This window comes from Belonocnema kinseyi, chromosome 6 (genome assembly GCF_010883055.1).
Source record: "Belonocnema kinseyi isolate 2016_QV_RU_SX_M_011 chromosome 6, B_treatae_v1, whole genome shotgun sequence".
Lineage (NCBI taxonomy): Eukaryota > Metazoa > Arthropoda > Insecta > Hymenoptera > Cynipidae > Belonocnema > Belonocnema kinseyi.
This window is the reverse complement of record NC_046662.1, coordinates 73,539,522-73,560,759: the sequence shown is the minus strand read 5'-3', so window position 1 is coordinate 73,560,759 and position 21,238 is coordinate 73,539,522. Positions and strand designations below refer to the sequence as shown.

The 21,238-nt window shown below is 26.6% G+C and overlaps 1 protein-coding gene across 2 annotated transcripts in view; it reads right to left on the bottom strand.

Annotated features, from left to right (window-relative positions):
- Positions 1 to 1,234: 1,234 nt before the first annotated feature.
- Positions 1,235 to 21,238, bottom strand: part of LOC117174724 (solute carrier family 41 member 1-like) — a 29,034-nt gene continuing 9,030 nt past the window's right edge. The window contains exons 2-6 of one of the 2 annotated variants that reach the window (XM_033364042.1): positions 18,681 to 19,090; positions 14,128 to 14,599; positions 7,834 to 8,184; positions 7,572 to 7,720; positions 1,235 to 2,326 (exon numbers count right to left, since the gene is read on the bottom strand). In XM_033364042.1, coding sequence (XP_033219933.1) covers positions 2,141 to 2,326; positions 7,572 to 7,720; positions 7,834 to 8,184; positions 14,128 to 14,599; positions 18,681 to 19,090 — 1,568 coding nt within the window. In that variant the 3' untranslated portion in view covers positions 1,235 to 2,140. The remainder of the gene's footprint in view (positions 2,327 to 7,571; positions 7,721 to 7,833; positions 8,185 to 14,127; positions 14,600 to 18,680; positions 19,091 to 21,238) is intronic. The other variant, XM_033364043.1, reaches the window with a different exon arrangement.

Sequence of the window (21,238 nt, the reverse complement as noted above, 5' to 3'; positions counted from 1 at the left end):
CTACTTTCAACAAAAAACGTTGCTTTTTGAAAGCACTAGAAGATTATTATAACAACTTTTGGATTTTTTGTGAAAAATAAAAAATAAAAATTTTGATCGTAAAAAAATAATGAAAAATAAAAAATTCCATTTTTCCGTCAAACTATGTGCAAATTTGTCATGGATCACATTTTTATAGGACACGTAGTTTTTGTTTTATTCATAAAAAATATTAAAAATTTTTAATTCTTCGACAAACGAGAAAAGCTACGGAAAAAAAGAATTCAACAAAATTGGTTCTACCAAAGACCTATAAATTTGTCATGAATTATTTTTTAATAACACACGTAGTTTTCGTTTTAATCGTGCAAAATCAAATTTAATTTTTTGGACAAACGACACAAACCATAAAAAAATTAATAGACGAAAGTTGCTCATCCAAAAAGGAGCTGCATATTTGTAATGAATAATTTGTTAATAAGACGCATAGTTTTTGCTTTAATAAAAAAAGATTTATGTATTACGAAGAATTTTGTTTGAAAAACGATATAAGATACGAAAAAAAAATCAATAGAAAAAAGTTTTTCAGCCAAAAAGGATCCACAAATTGTTTAATAATAATTTTTAGATATGACGAGTAGGTTTACTTTTATTCGTAAAAAATAAGTTTAAAAATGAAAAATAAAACTTTTGGAAAACGACCTCGGAGAGAAAAAACAAATTAGAGTAAAATATATTTGATGTAATAGTATTGAACAAAATGTAGAAAAGTTCACAATATGGACAAAATCGAGTACGAAGCACGAGACATGTGATGAGAATATGTTCGTTAAACCTGAAGGAGTTTTAACAAAAGAGAATTCACAATCAACAAATTACAGTTGTCGATGCTTTGACCTTTAATTTTAAAAAGTCTGTCCCCAAATGTGGGGGAAATACAAAGACCGAGCGTGTAACGCGAGATAAATATATCGATATATATATATTTTCGTAATAAATCATCATATTACTCCTCCTTTTAGAGCATTTTGGGCTGTGAACTTCAATATTCTAATATTTTTAATTTTTCTTAATTCATTATTGTAGTCCTGAACGAAGGTGAAGGGAGGTTCAAAAATAGCCCAAAATTGGTAACGTAGTTTATGGACGGCTCCTCATTAAAAAAACAAACTAAAAATTCTGTAAACAATGCTGCACTTCACTCATTGTATTGAAATTCCTTAACTATAACATGACTATAAGTAAAACATCACGGTACATTTATCAAAAATTATTTAATACCAACAGTTTCTGAGCTATTTCAAATGATCAAATTGACAGTGATATTTCTAAATTGTATCTACATGGCGTTTATGTGGCCGACAATACATAATATGCGCAATAGTCGCATTTGTGCACTGTAACTTATTTGAAAATTACATTTTTTTAGTATGAAGATGGCACGCAAAACATAAAATACTGGCGCGAAAATTAACAATAATTTCATTCAAAGAATGTAACATAAAACACACATGTTTAAAATCGTGTGAAATTCTATGATCTTAAAGTAATGCCACAGTAAAAAGGAATTAATGTATTTAAATAAAATCCAAGCCGCTTGAATAATATTTATACTATTTTCGGTCAACAGTCGATGTTAATAATCCATAGATCATACAAAGTAAAATGTTTTTGTTCATTCAAGACAAGACATTTTACTTGATAGAATTTCAGGTACACCTTTTCGCAAAAGTCGATTTCTTATCCTGCTTGTAAGAATTATTCAAAAAGAATCATGCAATATTTACACAATTATTTGAGCCGTAGGATTAGTAGGCTCAAATGTTCGAAAAATGCATTCCGTACAGTCAAACTGACTCGATAAAAAAAAAACAATTTTAAAAATACTATATTATAAGTCAATGCCCTATTCACAAAATAATAGCATAACTATACCCTTTTTCCTAAAATAGCACCTGTTAAATGACTTTTTAGTCAAAATCGTTTTAAGCCTACCTGAACTTTTAACTTTAAATGAATTATTCGGCGCTCACAAAATACTAGTATCAAAAGTCTGCTGCCCGATAGTCTAAAAATGACTACGACCAGTAATTTCTCAAAAATTAATGCTTCGGGACGCAAAGATATGTTCAGTATCTGCCGTAATTAGAACATACGTAACTCAATCACCAACATCAGAGTCTCCATCGCCGATGGCATTAAGAATATGAAATGCAATACCGAGAAAAGCTGTTCCGATAAGATCACCAGCTGCTGTCAGATAAGGTATCGCTGAACTGTCCGGATCCATCCCTTTTGACCACATCCAGACAACCATAAGCTCAGCAATGTACAACAATAATACAACCTGCAATAAACAGTATTTTATTATTGCAACTAGTACATGGATGACAGCGCAAAAGGATCTCAAAAAAGGGGACACAGGGTAATTTTCTTACGAAAAAGGGAAAAACTAGGAGAACAAACAACAAACAATGTTTTTATTCGAAATGCTATATTTTTAAATAATTTTTAATGGTTTTTCAATTACTTCTGCCATTACACAGTGATATAGAACAGTAAACAAAAAATTAGTTACATGCACAATTTTTATATGTTTAGTAGAGCGAAGTGAAAATGCTACAATTAATCGAATCGTTTGAGCTGAAGAACAACAATTTGTATATCGACAACCAAAACAAGTCAAACAAAAAACATGTTATCGGTTAATATCTTCTGTTAAGGTAAATCAACCATTACTGGGACAATGAAAAAGTATGCTCAATACTTGGACAATAATCAATATCGTTGAGTATCTTTTATATTCCAACATCAATTATGAAAGTAAAAATGTTTTATTATTTTTGACGTTCTTTTAAAATTTTTACCACTATTTATTTTTGTCCTCACAAGTTATACATTTAGTAAAAAATAATCAAAAATTTTCCTCAAAATCTGTAAATGAACTGCTACAAAATTTTCAATTTTTTGTTATTTCAAAATTTTCCACATAACTTTTGCAGCATTGTAATATTAAAATTTCCTACACTAAAAGAAAAAGTAATGTTTTTGAAAATTTTTAATACGTTTAAGAATAAAATTCATAACTTTATTAGCGATTTTATTCGATAACTTATGAATATTTTAATGTCCCGCACTTGGACAAATTTTTGGCGAAGTTTCCTAAACCGGAACAAATTGTCGCTGACTGTCACAGTTTCGGATACTTGAACGTGAGTTGCGAAATTGCGTTTCCATTACTGAGACGGTCACTTTCGCCGTGTTTTAAATTAAATGTCGTAGTATTATTTTAGTGATATATTGAAAATATTGTTTATAAGACACAACCTTACCGTTTAATTGATTATTTATTCTAAAAAAACTGTTCAAAGCAGTTTATTTAAACCTCAAATTTTAGCCTCAAAGTTTCCCAAATGCTTAGGTAAATAATGTAATCTAGTATCTAATAAATTTAATTTTTCAACCAAAATTAGTAAGTATGCATGAAAATTCAATATTATAGATTTATATGAAATATTAATACGATTAATGTTATCGCTTAACTTTTTAAGATAAATTAAGTAAATTAACTTTTCTTTTGAAAATTTATAGTTTCAAATTATAAATATAACTGTTTTGAAGAAAACTCATCTTTTTTACCTGAAAATTCCACAGTTTGATTAACATTTGAACTATTTTCTTGAAAATTCGTCTTTTTGGTTCGAAAACGTATCTTTTTAATGATGAATTTCATCTTTCTTGAACCAAAATGCAACTGTGGTTGAAAATGAATCTGTTTAGGTTGAGACTTCAGCAGTTTGATTGGAAATTCGTTTTTTTTTTTAAATTAATTCGTCTGCTTTTAATATATAATTAAAATCTTTCTTGGTTAAAATATCAACTTTTATACTTTTTTTTATCAGAATTTAACTTTTTTGGTTAACCTAACACTTTAATTTTCTAACAAATTCTTTAATTTTTAAATAAAAAAGACTAATTTTCTATCAAAAAAGATTAATTCTCATCAAAAAATATAATGGTTGATATTTCAAACGAAAAATGTTTTAATTGTAAATAAAATATGACATGATTTTTTTTAATAAATAAGATTTTTGATTTAAAGAAATATATTTCTTAACCAAATTTATGAATTTTCTACCTGAATAATATGATTTTTAACAAAACACTTAAATTTTTCTCGAAGGAAATGTAGTTTATAATTAAAATGACAAATTTTCGAACCAAAAAGACGAACTTTCAAAAAAATAGTTGAAATATTAAGCAAAACAGATTTTTCAGTCAATAAAATTTTCAACCAAATAATAAAATTTGTAAACAAAAAATAATTAAAACTGTTTCAATACATTTTTCAATTTATGTATTAACTTGAATTAAGATGAATTCTAATTCAAAATTTACTACCAAACTATTTAATTTGCAAGTAAATCAATAATATTAAATTTTATTGCATACTTACTAATTTTATTAAAAAATTTGAGGTTGGAATTAGAGGTTTCAATAAACTACTTTAAACAACTTGTGCCATTTTATTTTGATAAACTCCATGGGATTTTCCTTGCCCCAGTATTGGCTTCTTTGGTGTCCCACTTACGGAAATGTTACAAAATTCGTGTCTTTCGAGTATTTATTTTTAACGATAATTTCCCGCGTAATTCAAATATTATACATATTTTCAAACGTCGTATATTTAAAGAAAAAAAGGGAAGTTTTTGGAGAATAGGAGAAAATGAGAATTTATTTTAAAAAAAGGAGAAACTGAGTTAATTTTAGGGGAGACCGGGCGAGATGAGCATACAGGATGAAATGAGACACTGAATTTTCTCTCAAAATATGTGATTTTTCTTGCTGTTATTATCAGAAATAACAAGAATAATGGTATTGAATTTCTCACGTAAAAAAAATTACACACAGTAAATAAGGTAAAAATAAAAATGATTAATTAATTAATTGATTATAAGCTGATTAATGTTGTTTGCAATATTACATTACATTTAGATTTTATTTTTTCTCAATTAATGAACATAAATTGTATCTAATTGTAATAATTGACATATTGTACAGATGAAACGACTGAAAAATCCCGCAAAATAAAATTTCCGAATTGGAAAATTCCCGACAGTTTAGAATATTAACAAATTTCAGAATTCCCGAAAGAAAAGTGCCGAATTATAAATATCTTAACTAGAAAATTTTCCGAATTTAAGCAATTACAATTTTTATAAATATGATTTATTTATTTCAAAAAAACAATAATCAAATATTTTTATAATGAAAATTATTTTTAATGTTTAAAGTTTCAAAAATGATCGTTTGAATTTAAAATAACAATGATTGGAAAAAATATATATTTCTGAATGACATTTTTTAAAAATTATTATTTAAAAATCAAGCAATAATTTTAGAAACTTTAAACATTAAAACTAAGTTTTTATAAAAGTATTTTATTATTGTATTTCAAATAAGTAAATAATGTTTATAAAAAATATTAAATTGTGTAAATTCAGGAATTTTCTATTTCACATATTTTATAATTCGGTAATTTTCTGTCGGGAATTTTCTTATTCCGGAATGTTCAAAATCGATAATATTATAAACTGTCGGGGATTTTATTATTCGGAAAATTTTCAATTCAGTAATATTATAAACTCTTCGGAAAATTTATTATCTGAGAATTTTATTAATCGAGAATTTTCCAATTCGGGAATTTTATTAATTGGGAATTTTCCAATTCCGGAATTTTACAGTGCTGGGAATTTTATTTTTCGGGACTTTTCACTCGTCCCCAACAGATTGTACTCAATTATTTAAATAAAAATGGTGATCTTCAAAAACTTATTTGTATAATTAATATTTTGAATTTGTTTAAGACCCTCTTAATATCTCTTTAAGTTATTCGATTTTGTATGGGAATTATAGGTGTTCAATATTTATTACACATCAAAATTCGACAATTTTACTTCTAACTTAAATTTTTTCAAATAGAACAATTAAATTTGTAACGTTCAAAGTTTAGTTCTTTGTTCAGTTCTGAATATTTGATTTATAAGTACTGATTTTACAAGAAAAATCAAATAATTCTAAATATTAAGCAATTGTTATTTTTCTAAATTGAAAAAATTCCAATTTGAGGCTAAAACAATATTTTCAATTTAATAAAAGCCTTTGATTATGAATATAAAGTTTAATTTTTAACGTGAAAATCTGGAAATTATTAAATTTTGAACTGATTGCGAATCTTACTGTAAAATTAATTATAATTCACTTGTTAATCTTTCAAGTATAGTTCAATTTTAAAAATAATTGTAATTTATATTCACATTTCATCAACTAAAAAGGTTTTTTATCCAAAATTTTCGATTTCAAATGCTACAAATTTTTAATGGTTTAGGTCTTTAAAACAGCATCTTTAGATTCAGTAAATGAAAAATGTACGCTTAAAAATTAAAATCCAAAATGGAAAATTTGTAAGTGGAAGATTTTTTCCTTTAAAAATTCGTAAAATTCCCGGTCAAAAAATAAATTCACTTTCATTTCCCGCTTTCATAAAATTCCCGGTTTCCCAATCCAGCGGTCACCCTGAAGATAATTATAACAATAATAAATTGTTTAAGCAATTAATATTCTTAAATTTCATGAACTATTATCTCCCTAAGTAAAAAGTGGACAAAAAGTTAAATAATAAAAATGGAAAGATATATGGGTGATTCCACGGCTGATTTACCACCTAAATTTTTGTTTGCCTGAAATATATTTTTTTTTCGTTCTGTGATGAAAAATATTTAATACATATTTTTTTATTTCAATATAATATGCAGAATTTTCGAGAAATAAATGTTTCAAAATTATCGTGTTAAAAAAAGTGATCGTCTTAACTTTTTTATAATTGACAAAGTATTTATCAAAAAAAAATTCAAACATTTAATCTAATATGCGGTTGATCACAATCTTCGAAATGAAGTATACTGAAAAATTGCTCCATTGAATTTTCATAAATAAATTAGGCATTTTTATGAACAAATAGAGATTGATAAAAAAGGACCCAATTTTTTCACTTTTATGTGGATTAATATTCCTAACACATTCCAGAATATACTGCAAAAATTTCAAAGTAGAAAAATGAATAGTTGTTGAATAGTGAATTTTTAATGGAAGCCGTTACACGCTTTGAAATTTTTGCAGTATATTCTGAAATGTGTTAGGAATATAAATCAACAAAAACGTGCAAAAACTAGGGCATTTTTTTAGCAATCTCTATTTGTTTATAAAAATGGAGCAATTTTTCAATATACATAATTTCGAAGTGCGGGATCAACCGCATATTAGATCAAATGTTTGGAATTTTGTTGATACTTTTTCAGTTATAAGAAAGTTACAACAATTTTTTTCTCGGAAATTTTGCATATCGTATTGACCGTGGAGTGACCCATATAAAAGGCTCAAAATAGACTTAAAATAATATTATTCTGAAAAAATAACGTTTCATCTGATAAAAACAAGCGACTTCTTCATATTATTGCTATTCTTGATACTTCATTTACTACTGACAATAATATAATGTTATTTGATAAGTAAATAATATAAACTACACATACCTGCAAAATTGCAGCAATTAAATAAATCGTGAGAAATATTGGTGTAAGGGACGTATGGCCAGCTTGTAAGTAACTGATAGTGTAACTAAAGATTAAATGCCCTGGAACCACCATCATTAAAAGAACTCTTGCTGTCCTCGCATGTCCACCTAAAAGAACAATGAAATATTATATTAACATGAAATTAATATAAGAAATATTATTGTCTGAAGTTTTTTAATACAGTTGCTTTTGCAATGAAACCGAAAACGTAATTAATTACCTGTGGCAAAAAATACATGTAAAGGACTGATGCAAATCTTTGGAAATTCTTGCACACCCATGCGTCGTTTCTTGTGCAGAGAAGTCGAAATTCTGCTAGCTTGAACAGCCGCAAGATTTCCGCCCACGCCATTGATAACTAATTGATAAACCGCAATTCCCTTGTAACTAGAGATCGTGTAGCCTAATATTAGGCCACCAATGCTGCTTATTACCATCGCCAAAACAACAGGTGTCCAGCCATCGTCTAAGACTTCTTTGGTGAATGGATTTTTTGCAGCAATATAACCCCAGAATGGAGTTACCAAGATACAAATTGTTACTAATGTTGGTGCTATCCAAGGTGCACTGCCTATACATAAAAGAAGATTCGATCAAATTTATGAAGCAAATGATAGTGACTCACGACATCACAGTGCCTATTGTTGTTAAAAAAAATTTGAAAAGTTTGAATTTTTTCTCAAAAATAAGTGACAAAAGATTTTTATCAGTAAAATAAACATATACCTGGAAAACCGGGAAATTTCAAGACATTTTTTTTAAAGTCAGGAAATTTTTTCGAGAGCGTGCTTAATGTTTTTATTATATTACAATATAAAATTGAATATCAATGATTCTTCATTCATAAAAGTAGCTTCGTATTACTGTATCGAGATATTTGGTTGAAAATTCACTTTTTCTGTATTTCAAATTAATTTTTTTAACTGAAAATTAAACTGTTCGATTATTTTGTTAAATATCGATCGTCTTTAGGCGCAAATTTAAGTACCTGGTTGAAAATTCATCCATCTGTCTAAAATTTCAAGTTTGTTTGCGATTTTTTCTCTGAAATCAAATCTGTATTCGATGTGAAAATTTAGCTAAATTTAATGCTTTTCGTGGAAAACGTTTTTTTATACTCTAACTCGAGCATCTAACAAAAAATATTTTACACGACAACTGCAGAAATTAGCCATTTCTTCACTCCGAATACGGATTTGATTCAAAAGAGGAACAGGCCATAATTATCTGTGTCATGGTTTTAATACCCGTAAAAAAAGTAATATTTTATTGTAAAATCATTTAATTTCGAAAACTACTTTTAATATTTAAAAAAACGTTAGGTTGAGTTACCTTTTTTTTTCACCGCGAATTAGCATGTTTAAACAAAAGTCATCATTAAGGATCCCAAGTTTAAAAAGTTTTAGGTTACGTTGGCATCTTGTTCCGGAAATGGGTATTTTCAAACAAAAATATTCACTGTTTTTTAAATAAAAAATTTCACACTTTGAAATCAAAATTAATCGATTCTAAAGGCCCCAAAAGTTAATCATTTTTTAAAGAATTTTAAGTTACATTAGCGTTTAACCAAAATTTAGTATTTTAAAACAAAAACTATTTCGGACAAGATTTGCAAGCTCTAAACAGTTTTTGATTATGGTATTATTTTTCGCCAGAAAGTGGTATTTTTAATTTTTTTTTTAAATTATATTTCTAAAATTTTAAAGTAGATTTACTACTTTTTAAGAAATTTAGGTTATTTTGGTGTTTTACAACAAAACCGGTATTTTTTAGTAAAAAAAAAATAGATTGCAAAGAAGATAACAATCTTTTGTACAGTTTATAAAACTGCATAGTTTTCGAAAAATATTTACAATTTTGGAACAATAAAAAGAATTAGATTTCAAAGAAAACTCACAAATTTGAACACATTTAGGTATTGTTAGCGTTATCAAAAAAAAAAAGAAATTGGCACTTTAAAACAAAAATCATTATACATAATTTGAACAAGATTTAGAATCTTTTAAGGGTAGTATATTTCGTCGGAAATTGATATTTTTAATTTGAAACAGTTATATTTTAAAGAAGGTTCACAAATTTGAAAAATATGAAGTTTTATTAACGCTTTATAACGAAAATTTGTTATTTTAAAATAAAAGCGAATATAGTTTGGAGAAGGTTTGCAATTTTTAAACAGTTTCAGGTTAAATTAATCATAATAAAATTTCCCGCAAAATTTTATTGTCTTCACCAGTAATTTTTCTGTTGCCGATATTGATTATGTTTTTTTTAACGGCACACATTCTAAATTTTTGTGCATAATTTAATTTGTCTCGTTTCTTTAAAGTATGAGAAAGTATAAAAATTACAGTGTGGTAGCAAAAATGTTAAGAACATAATTATTTCCCAATATTAATAAATTATTTACAATTAAAATGTTCTCTTTTTTTAATAATACTCAGAAACATTTAGAAATAAATTTTATCATAAAATAAAATTACTTATTTATAAATTCTGATTTAGAAAATTAATAGTGCAGAAAATCGTAATTTTTTTTTTTGAATGGGTAAACAAATTCCCGATTTGGAAACTTCCCGAATAACAAAATCTCCAAATCGACAAATTCCCGAATAAGATACTTCACAAAATGAATAATAAAATTCTTTTTCCCAAATAATAACATTCCCGAATTGAGAAATTTCCGAATAATACAATTCATAACAGAATTTGCCGAATTATAAAATATACGAACTAGAAAATTCTTGAATTGTAAAATTGTCGAATTGAAACAATTATATTTTTTTATTAATATAATTTATTTATTGAAAATACAATAATCAAATATTTTTAATGTTTAGGTTTTCTAAAATTATTGTTTGAATTTAGAATAACAATGATTGCAAAAGTGCGTTTCTTGATTAAAAATTATCCTTAGTTTGAATTCAAACAATAATTTTATAAATTCTAAACATTAAAATAATTTTTTTTGTATCAAAATATTAAATCATTGTATATTTAACAAATAATGTTTATAAACAAGTTTTAATTGTTTAATTTCGGAATTTTTTTAGTTCGGATATTTTATAATTCGGCAATTTTCAACCAAGAATTTTCAAAATTCGGCAATATTATAAACTTTTAGGAATTTCCCCATTCGTTAATATTATAATCTGTTCACAAATTTTATTAATTAAAAAACTGTATCATTATTATTATTTTATTATTTCATTGAATAGTTTTAAAAAAATAGAAACTTATTTCCAAATGTAAAATAGATTCGGCTTCCGAGTAGTTTTTAAAATTAAAATTGCAAATAAATTTTTACTATCGTTAATTGAAAAAGCTTAAAAAATCCCCAAAAAAGGTGAAACAGATAAAAATGTCAAAATCGGAGAGTTTGATCGCCAGGGTGCGCGATTAGTTCGGGTCCGAGTTCGGCAAAAATTTAAAGTAAATAAATCAAAAATAGTTTCTTTTAGTACAAATTGTTAATCAAAGTTTATAGTTCATTTGTAAAATAAAATAAAAAGAGTAAATCATTCAGTTTGAAGAGAAAAAATATATTATTGTTATAACTTCACTTTTTATTGCGTAGTTCTGAACTTTACAAATATAACATTATTTTCTACTTTTACATTTTAAACCGAAAATGGAATAGTTCGATCTTGAACAAAACTGTTAAGTTTTCAAACAAGAAGATTAAGTTTCTACTAGAAAGACCAATTTTTAACAAAAGACATTCATTTCCAAATGAATGTTAGAACTTCTAACTTAGATTATCACAAAAAATTTCAACAATATATTTTAATTTGTTACAAAAGAAATGAGCTTTGAATAAAAAAAATGAAACATTTTCAGCCGAAAATGAAATAATTGAATTTTCTCTTAAAACAAATTAATTTTTAACCAAAAAAGCGACTTTTTTAATAAAACAGTTCAATTTTCAGTGATAGAAATTAATTTTTAACTAAAGTAATGAATCTTTAAAAAAATAAGTATTTGACAAAGTAGTATAACTTTGAACCAAAAAAGATGGATTTTTAACGAAAAATTAAATAGTTGATTTTCCAACCAAAAAGACAAATTTTAAATAAAATTGTCAATTGTAAAGTTGAATTATGAATTTTTTTAATTCAATAAAACAGTTATATTTTCATTAAAAGACATTAATTTGCAACTAAAAAATGTATTTGTAACAAAAACTTAAATAGTTCAATTTTTAATTAAACACTTAATTAGTCATTATATTTTCAACAAAAAAGTACTTTTTAAGAAAGTAGTAAATTCTTGAACCAAAAAAGATAAATTTTAAACGAAAAATTAAATAGTTGATTTTCAAAAAAAATGTTTTAATATTGAATAAAAAACAATTCGATTTGAACATAAAAAAATAAAAATTTTAAATAAAATGCTCAATTTTGAAGTTCAATAATTAATTTTTAAAAATTCAATAAACTAGTTAAATTTTCATCGAAAGAAGTGAATTTGCAACTAAAAATTAATTTATAAAAAAAAGAAAGAATTCAATTTTTAGTTAAACAAGTAATAAAGAACAAAAAATGAGATTTTAACAAAATACTTAACTTTTCAATGAAAAAAATGAATTTTCGACTGAAATATTAATTAAAACAAAGTTTTTTTAAATTAAACGAAAACAAATGAATTTACAAACAAGAACAATTTTATTTTTAAAAAAGTCAATTTTCAAACTTATAAGGTAAATGCCCAAGTAATCGTGATAGTCCCAGTAATCGTGAAACTAGGTTATAATTTCAATATATTGTTTAAAAAATATGTTAAAATTAAAATTAAATGATAAAACTCACTTATTTTTAGCATTTTATAGAAGCGAATAGAAATTAAATTTGTTCAAATTAAATAAAAAGCAAGAAAATTGGCAACACGATTACTGGGACGTTTACCTTAGTAGAATTTTCAACTAAAAAGATCAATTTTCAAGAAAAGAAAAACAGATTTTTGTAAACAAGTTAAATTTTCAACCGAAAAATAATGTTCCAAACAAAAAGATTAAATATTAATTATCAAGATTAATTTTCAACTAAAAGATACGAATTTTTAATCAAATACATGAATTTCGTCAGTTAGATTTTCAGTTAATAAATTTTTAACGAAAAAAAACTGATTTACACCAAAATTATTTATTTTGAACCAAAGAAACGAATTTTCAAAAAGCAAAGCAAAATGTAATAGTTGACATTTCAACCAAAAAATATTTTTAAATTAAAGGCCGTCAAAATCAACCAAAAAGGATGCTTTTTTAACAAACCATATAATTTTCCAAATAAAAAAGATCAGTTTTTAACTAAAAATAAAACAAAAAAGACAAATTTTTAACAAAATAGTTAAATATTTAACCAAAGAGAAGAAACTTCAACTGACAAAATTTAAATAAAAAATGGTTGAATTAAAAAAAAAGAAGAAAGAACGCTATTTTTCTCCAAAACAGTTGGTTTTTTAATTTGAAAGAAATGCAAGAAAAACTGCCTGCGAAAAAAATTTAAAAAAATTTTCTTTTCAAATTAAATGAAGCTGTGGTTTTGATAAAGCCCTTTATCGACCCTCCTCCTGAATAATATTTTTTAAAGTTTATTATCGAGATGATTCTTTTTTATTATAATATGAAAAATAAAAGGCTTTCAAAAATAATATATTTTTTGTGTTACTCGATCGAACCCTTATGAAAAAAACGATAAACTTAGCTTGTTTTACAAAATTCGAAAATATTTGTAGTTTTTGCGAACTTTATGTAGTTAGTTATTTCATATAGAGCGCAACCGAGTAACTTTATACAAAAAGATCGTCGTGTTACTACATTGCGCTCATGGTAAAAAATAAATAAATTGAATTTAGGATAATATTCAATAACGTACTAATTGTCTGATTTTGTTATATTTTTTTCCAAAACTTCTGATCAGATGAAGAAGAAAACTAAGTAATATATTAATGTTTTTTGCACCTTGTATGAGTTTGCTTTATCAAAATAAATCTGATAATTATAATATTAATTAATACATTTTTTTACTTTATTCTCATCAACTATAAATCAAACATTTACCTTAAACACATAAATATAGCGAATATTGGCTAATGATTTATATACATGTAAATTTTAAGCGTAGTTTAATCGATACAATACGAAAATAATAAAAAAATCAGGGGGCCCGATAGAGGCTCTTATCGAAGCCCATCCTTTCCAAAATACACCAAACTCTCGCTTTCAGTCACTCCGTTCTCAGCCTTCCTAGAACTGATGGTTCACGCAGTATCTCAGGGGAGTAGGACGAGAGTGGTTGCGACATTATATATATAGATAGATATATATTCCAATTGGCAACGAGTCAGACGGCCCTCACTGTTTACGGTTCTATCCCCCCGAAATTAGTCCAAGGTCATTTGAAGGCAATCCCCGACACTTGACTGAAAGCGAGAGTTTGATGTGGGTGAAAAAATGTCAACAGGTGACAACCTGTGATGACTGTAACTATAAGAACGACTGCAATAAAAAAAATCGTACTTATTGAATTGTACAAAAGCGAAGCCATCAAGGAAAGCAGCGCCAAAGTTGTTAGATCGCCCAAAGATGCTGCTATTGGTGTGGCAACATTATCTGGATTGATGCTCATTTGTCGCGAGAGTAAAATGACAGCCACCATGACGAGACCAAGTATAAAACTGGCGACAGAAGCAGTGACCAAAGCACTAGCGCCAAGCAGAAGGCCGTGGTTAATGTCAAATTTCCCTTCTGGTATCCAACCGAGGATCACAGCAGCCAGAGAAGCGAGTAACGCAACAACCATGGCCTGGCATTGTATTAAGGCAAGATTGCCAACTATTAAAGTCCACTTTTGACTTTTGGTATCCATGTGGCCCAAATTAGCTTGAGTCGAAAGACGCGACGCTAAGGTCATTTCTAAATTACCTTTCAAACCTAGCAAAGCGGGAACAAGTATGTAAACTTCAGGAACATTGACATAAACTTCCCAATGCTAGAAACAGAGGTTTAAACAAAACAGTTAATGAACGCATAAACAGATTCAGAGTGTCTAGTGATCAGGAAATTTTTGACTGTCGGATTTTTTCCGGTTTTCTCCTCATCATATTTTTTTTCTCGGATCAATTTAAAGATGTCTTTTTGTAATGTCTCCCGGAATATCGTATAGAAATGGGAGTTTTAACAATATACTTAAAGAAAATTTATGTCGGAAGGAAAACAATTATTATTTATTTAAACGTTTCAAACTTATCCTCAATCACAGATTGAAATGATAAATACTGAATATGAAAAAAAGTGACTTATGTTCTTTTCAATTAAAAAGAATTCGGCGAAATGTATCAGAACCCCAGGTGAGTTTTAACGAATTCAGAATAAACTTTCAAAAATGAACCATGAATTACCTCAAATTCATGGAAATTCCTGAAGAAAAAACAAGAATCCAACGACCAAAGTTGGACGACAACGAACAAACAAAAAATGATCCTATTGTAATATCAAAAAGTTTTAAACAAAATTGTATTTGGAAAAAAATAAAAAAAGAGGAAAGAAAAATGAGGAGGTTGTTGTCGCTACTTGTTTACCGAAACGTTGGTAATATAATTTTGATTTTTTTTTGTTTTTATTTTCAATGTTCTTTTATTGAAATTTTTTATTTTTGTCCAACATTTTATTTTAACATTTTCAGATTAAAATAGGAGAATTTTTTATTTGTTCATTTTGGTCCAAATTTGGTCGTTGGATTCTTGTTTTTTCAGGAGTTTGCATCAATTTGATTATTGGAAGTTAAATAGAATTTTTAATTTGGATTTTTATCTAATTTCAATTTCTTAAATTTTAACTAAAATTCGACCGAATTTAGATAAATTTAAGGGGCATGAGAAGAATTCAATGGAATTAATTAAAATTCAAGGTAAATTATAAAATTATATAAATTTAAAATGTTGCACTAATTTCAGTAAAATTTGACTGAATTTGGAAGAATTCAAGGGAATTCAATCGAATTTGATAAAATGTCTTAGAATTTAAGGTGAATTTAAAACACATCAGGATGAATTAAACATTTTTTACAACAAATGTCATGTCTATTCAATTTATTACAACCGAATAAATTTAGAAGAATTAAAGTGAATTCAAGAAATTTCAGCCAGGATGCAAATAATCAAGATAATCCCAAACAATTCAAAACAATTGAGAATAAATGAATAATAATTTAGAATAAATTCAGTTGAGTTAAAAAGAGATTCAGAGAGTTTAAGAGAATGCAAGGTGAACTAAAAAAAAAAACGTTTAAAAATGTGTAAATCTATTCAATTGTGTAGAATTGAGTACATTTATAAGAATTAAAGTAAATTTAAAAAAAATTTCAATTAGAAATACAAAAATCAAGAAAATTACGAAAAATGCAAACAAATTAAAAGAATTCAGCATAAAGTAATAATAATTCAGGGCGAATGTCAAATAAATTTTAATAAGTTAAAAAGAATCCCAATATTTCCAGTGATTTAAACAAAGAACATTGGTGGTTGAATTTAAAAAAAATAAAGAACTTTAAAGATTTTGTAATTTTCTTATTCACGTTGAATTTCAAACATAATTCAGGGTGACTTCCAAATAAATTTCAAGAGTTAAGGAGAATTAAAATGTTTCAAGCAAATTAAAAAAATACAGGTTAAGTTTTTACAAAATAGGAGAATTTCAAAAAATTTAAAAGAATTTAGGATAATTTAATTATTTAGGTTGAATTTCGAACTAATTCAAATGATTTTTTTTTTTAATTAATCCAAGAAATTTAATTGATTTCAGTAAAACTGTAGTGAGTCTAGAAGAATTCAAGTGATTTCAGAAAATTTCAGCCAAAATTAAACAAAAAATTCCAAAGAATACAAAGCAATATAAAAGAATTAGTTAAAAATAATGTAAAATATTCCACTAATTTCCGTAAAATTTGGAGTGAATTTAGAAGAATTCAAGGCAATCTAAGAGACTTTGCAGAAATTCATAATACTGAAAGAATATAATTATAAACAAAATTTAATTGATCAACAAATTTAAATCGAATTGAGTAAACGAGTGTGAATAGGAATGAGTTTAGAGAAATTTAAGGGAAATTAGAAAAAGTCGACGGAATTCACACAAATTCAAGGTGAATTAAAAATAATTCACAAATATTTCAAAAATTCATTTAGTGCATTAAATTTAGAATGTACTAAGAAATATGTAAGGAAATTCAACAGAATTGGATGTAATACCTGATAATTCAAATTGAGGTTAAAATACTTCAAGATGAATTAAAAAAAAAACATCAAAATTAAATCCAAAATATTCCACTGATCACAGTAAAATCGGGAAAAATTAGAAGAATTCAAGGGAAGCAAATAGACTGACGAAATTCATTATAACTTCAAAGAATATAATTAGTTACAAACAATTATTTCAATAAAAACATTTCCATCGAATTGAGTAAAATAGACATGAACGGAATCCAGGGCAAATTCATAGAAGGCCAAGGCGAATAAAAAAAATTAAGAGAATTTTGAAAAATTCGAAAATGTTAACAATTCACTGAATTAATTAAATTTGGAAAGAATTGAGCAAAATTCCAGGGAATTCAAGAGAATTGGATAGACTGTTTAAGAATTGAAATTGAGTTTGAAAAACTTCAAGGTGAATTAAAAAAAACTACGAAAAATCAAACATTTGTGTACAATTACGAGGAATTGATCGATTTTAAATACAAGTATAGTAAAAAAGTGCAGGCGAAATAAAAAAACTCCAAGAGAATTTCAAAGAATTAAAAATAATTACGAAAAAAATAAGGTTTAATTCAAAATTAATTCAAATTGATTCCAGTAAAATTGGCGTGAATTTAGAAGAATTTAAGGAAGTTCAAGAGAATTCGATGAAATGCATACTAAATCAAGAGCAATATAAAAATAGTGCAAGGAAATAGAACAAACTTTTTAAAATCCAAAAAATTCATTGAATTTAGATAAATGAGAGTGAATAGAATTAATGACTAAGAATCTAATATAATCCATGTAAATGCAAAGTAAATTTAAAAGTATGCAGGTTGAATCGAAAAATTAAAAGTCCAAAAAAGATCCATTCAATTCAGTGAATTTCAAAAAATTCAAGGTGATTTCTTAAGAATTCAAACAAAATGAAAAGAATTCAAAATAATTCAAATTAATTTTTAAAAATCGTTAAAATTGAGGAATCCTTGAGTTATCTGTTTCAATTAATTGAAAGAAGCCACTATATTCACTTTTTATTTAAAAAAAAGACTATATTGATTGTCAAAAAGTGACTAAAAAGTAATTTGAGAAAAAAGAACAACATAAAACTATTCATAGCATGAACATGGGACCGGAATTATCCATAAAATGAGTGTGGATGAATTTATTTTCTTAACTTTTTAATAAGGTACTGCAAAAGTAGTGCGAATTTCAATCTTTTCTTGAAATTTAAAGAAAATGGAATGTAATAAACATTTTTAATGTCCTTTAGATAATTTTAAATGTAAATTTAAATGATATCACACTGACGTATTACCATTATAATTGTGAAAAATTTGGCTCGCATGGTGCAACATATTTAAATTTCAAATAAAAATATTCAAAACATTAAAGTGAGATGTCTTCAAAAATTTCTAAATTCTTTGTAGCAGCTTCCTAAAATGTTTACTATATATTATCTTTAATTTAAATTTTAAGAAAACATTGAAATTTAATCAACTTTTGCCATATCTTCTTAAATAATTCATACAATATCTTAATTCTGGTTTCTTTCATAGAGAATTCTGAAAGCTTTCAACCTATTTAAGAGATAAAAACTTAACTCTCATATAATTAATATTCAAAGGACTTACGCAATCACTGAAAAACTTTGATGGTATCATATACGATATATGAAGCTATCAGATCTAAGATACACGATTAAACAAAAAAAATAAATAAGATGAAGTAGAAAAAGTAGATTATATTTAGAAGAAAAAAGTTCCCAATCCTAAATAAAGTTCCTGATTCACTAGACACCCTGAGATTGAACTCAAAATTTGACAAATGATCTTCTACCTGCACAAGGTCGAGCACTAAACTAGCCGCGACCATTCCAAATCCGGCAAGCAGAAAGGGTATAAACATCTGTATTGAAATTGACCAAACGTTCTCGTCCTGGTCACGAAGTTCTTCATACTTGATGGTGATTTTTTTCGCGGATTTATGATTAATATCCTGAATACCAACATTTGGTGGAGCTGTAAATATCAGACGATGAGTGTCCAGAATTTCGTTCTCCGAGTCGATCTCCAATTGCATCCCGATTTCACCCAGATCCTGGACGAAGAGCTCTCCGCTTCCTGAACCCACCATCTTGCCCAATAAAGAAGCTCCTGCTTTTCTGTTTCGTAGTCCCCGTGAATCGTGTGCTCCTGTGTCGGCATGATTCATGTGCTTCGAGTCAATAGTTCTCTCACCAGAAAGCACTGAAACGTCAAGGATAAGAATGATTAAAGTGCAATATTCTTTGAAGGGTGGCAGTACAGAACTAGATAATAGGGATCATCCATAAACTAAATTACCAATTTTGGGCAATTTTCACCTACCCCCTCTCCCTCATTGACAACCAATGATTCGGTTATGCCCCCCCCCCCCCCGTAACGTAGCCTTTAGGTAAAACCCGATTTTACGTTTATACTGATTTTTGTGTGTCTACAGCGAGTCAAGAAGTCAATATGCCTATATTGTCAACGTGACCGTGTGATGAATTAAAAACTTCGGTAATAAATAAAAAATCAAAAACAAAAAAGTGATTTTCAGAATACGTGTTGAAATGCGCCTATTTGCATTTTATCTGACAGTTAATCCGGGTATTATTTAAGTTTTGAACTAAAAAAAGCAAATTTTTAACCAAAAATTGAATAGTCAAACTTTAAACTTAAAAAAAAATATATTTAACAGTAAAAAAAACACACATTTCCTATCCAAATAGTTGATTTTTGCACGAAATTATTGAAGTTTCAAGAAAAAATGACGAATTTTCTATACAAAACAGTTGAATTGTCAAATCAAAAATATGAAATTTGGATAAAAAGTTAATTTTACACAAAAAAATATGAATTTTCGACAAAGTACAAACACCCTCCACCCAAAAGTTGAATTTTCAACTAAACAAGATTAATTTTTTAAAAAACAAACAATTTTCAATAAAATAGTTCAATTTAAAAAAAAAAGTTGCATTATTACTTCAAAAGAACCATTATCGACCAAAAATGGAATCTAGGTAAATTTTCAATTATCAAAGTAATTTTCAAAAAAAATTTGTTGTTTAATAAAACAGTACAATTTCCAACCAAACAGATGAATTTTTAACTAAAATTTTGAATCGTTAACCAAAAAATGCATTTTTAAGAAAGTAGTTCAAGTTTAAAACCGAGCTGTTAATTTTGAACTAAAAAAGATGAATTTTTAAACAAAAAGATTAATTTTCTACAAAAAAAAAACGAATTTCTGACAAAATTCAAGGATTCTGAATCAAAAAGTTGAATTTTCAAATGAAAAAATTAATTTTTAAACAAAAAAATTAAATTACTATAAAAAGACGGCTTAGTAATCAAATTCAAGAATTCTCGACCAAAATTTGAATTTTTAACTACAAACTAAAAGTTTTAAACCAAAAGATTAATTTACTACCAAAACAGACAATTTTTTAACAAAAGGTTGAATTTTGAACTACAAAAATAAGAATTTTTAATCAAATTCAAGAGCTCCCAACCAATAAGTTCAAGTTTCAAATAAAAAAGACGAACGTTTGAACAAAAACATTAATTTAGAACAAAAAAGATGAATTTTTAATCAAATTCAAGAGTTCTCAAGCAAAAATCGGAGTTCTAAACTAAAAAATTTAAGTTTTAAACCAAAAGATTAATTTACTATCAAAAAAGACAAATTTTTAACTAAATTAAGAGTTTTTAACCAAAAAGTTGAAGTTTCAACTAACAAAGATCAATTTAAAAAAAATTAATTTACCACCAAAAGACGACTTTTTAATCAAATTCAAAAATTCTCAACCAAAAAGTTGAATGTTTAACTAAAAACTGAAAGTTTCAAACCAAAAAATTAATTTACTGCCAAAAAAGACAAGTTTTTAACAAAATTAGGAGTTCTTAACCAAAAGTTGAATTTTCAAATAGAAAGATGAATTTTTAAACGATCGTCCAAAAATTTTCAGGTTAAAATTTCAAAGGTTTTGAAATTCGGCTTTCGCTAGCGATTAAAAATCAAATTTTCATTTTTTTTTACGAAAATAAGAACTTGCTACTGAGATATCGACGCTGAAGGAAAGAAAAAAATCATTTCTATACGCTACAATTGGAACAAAATGTAAGAAAATATTTTTTTTGTTATATATATATATCCCGCCTGTCACGCGGGAGACCGGGGTTCGATTCCCCGCTGGAGAGCCATTCGGTTCAGTTTTGATTCCTCTAGAATCAAACCGAAGGGCCTATGACAAAGCCACTGAACGCGTACTCGGGTTGCGGATAGAGGGTCCCTGTACCAAGGGTTTCTGCTGAATATGGTTACAAAAATAAATAGGCAGTCGCGGACAATTGTCCAGGGTTGGTCCCGAA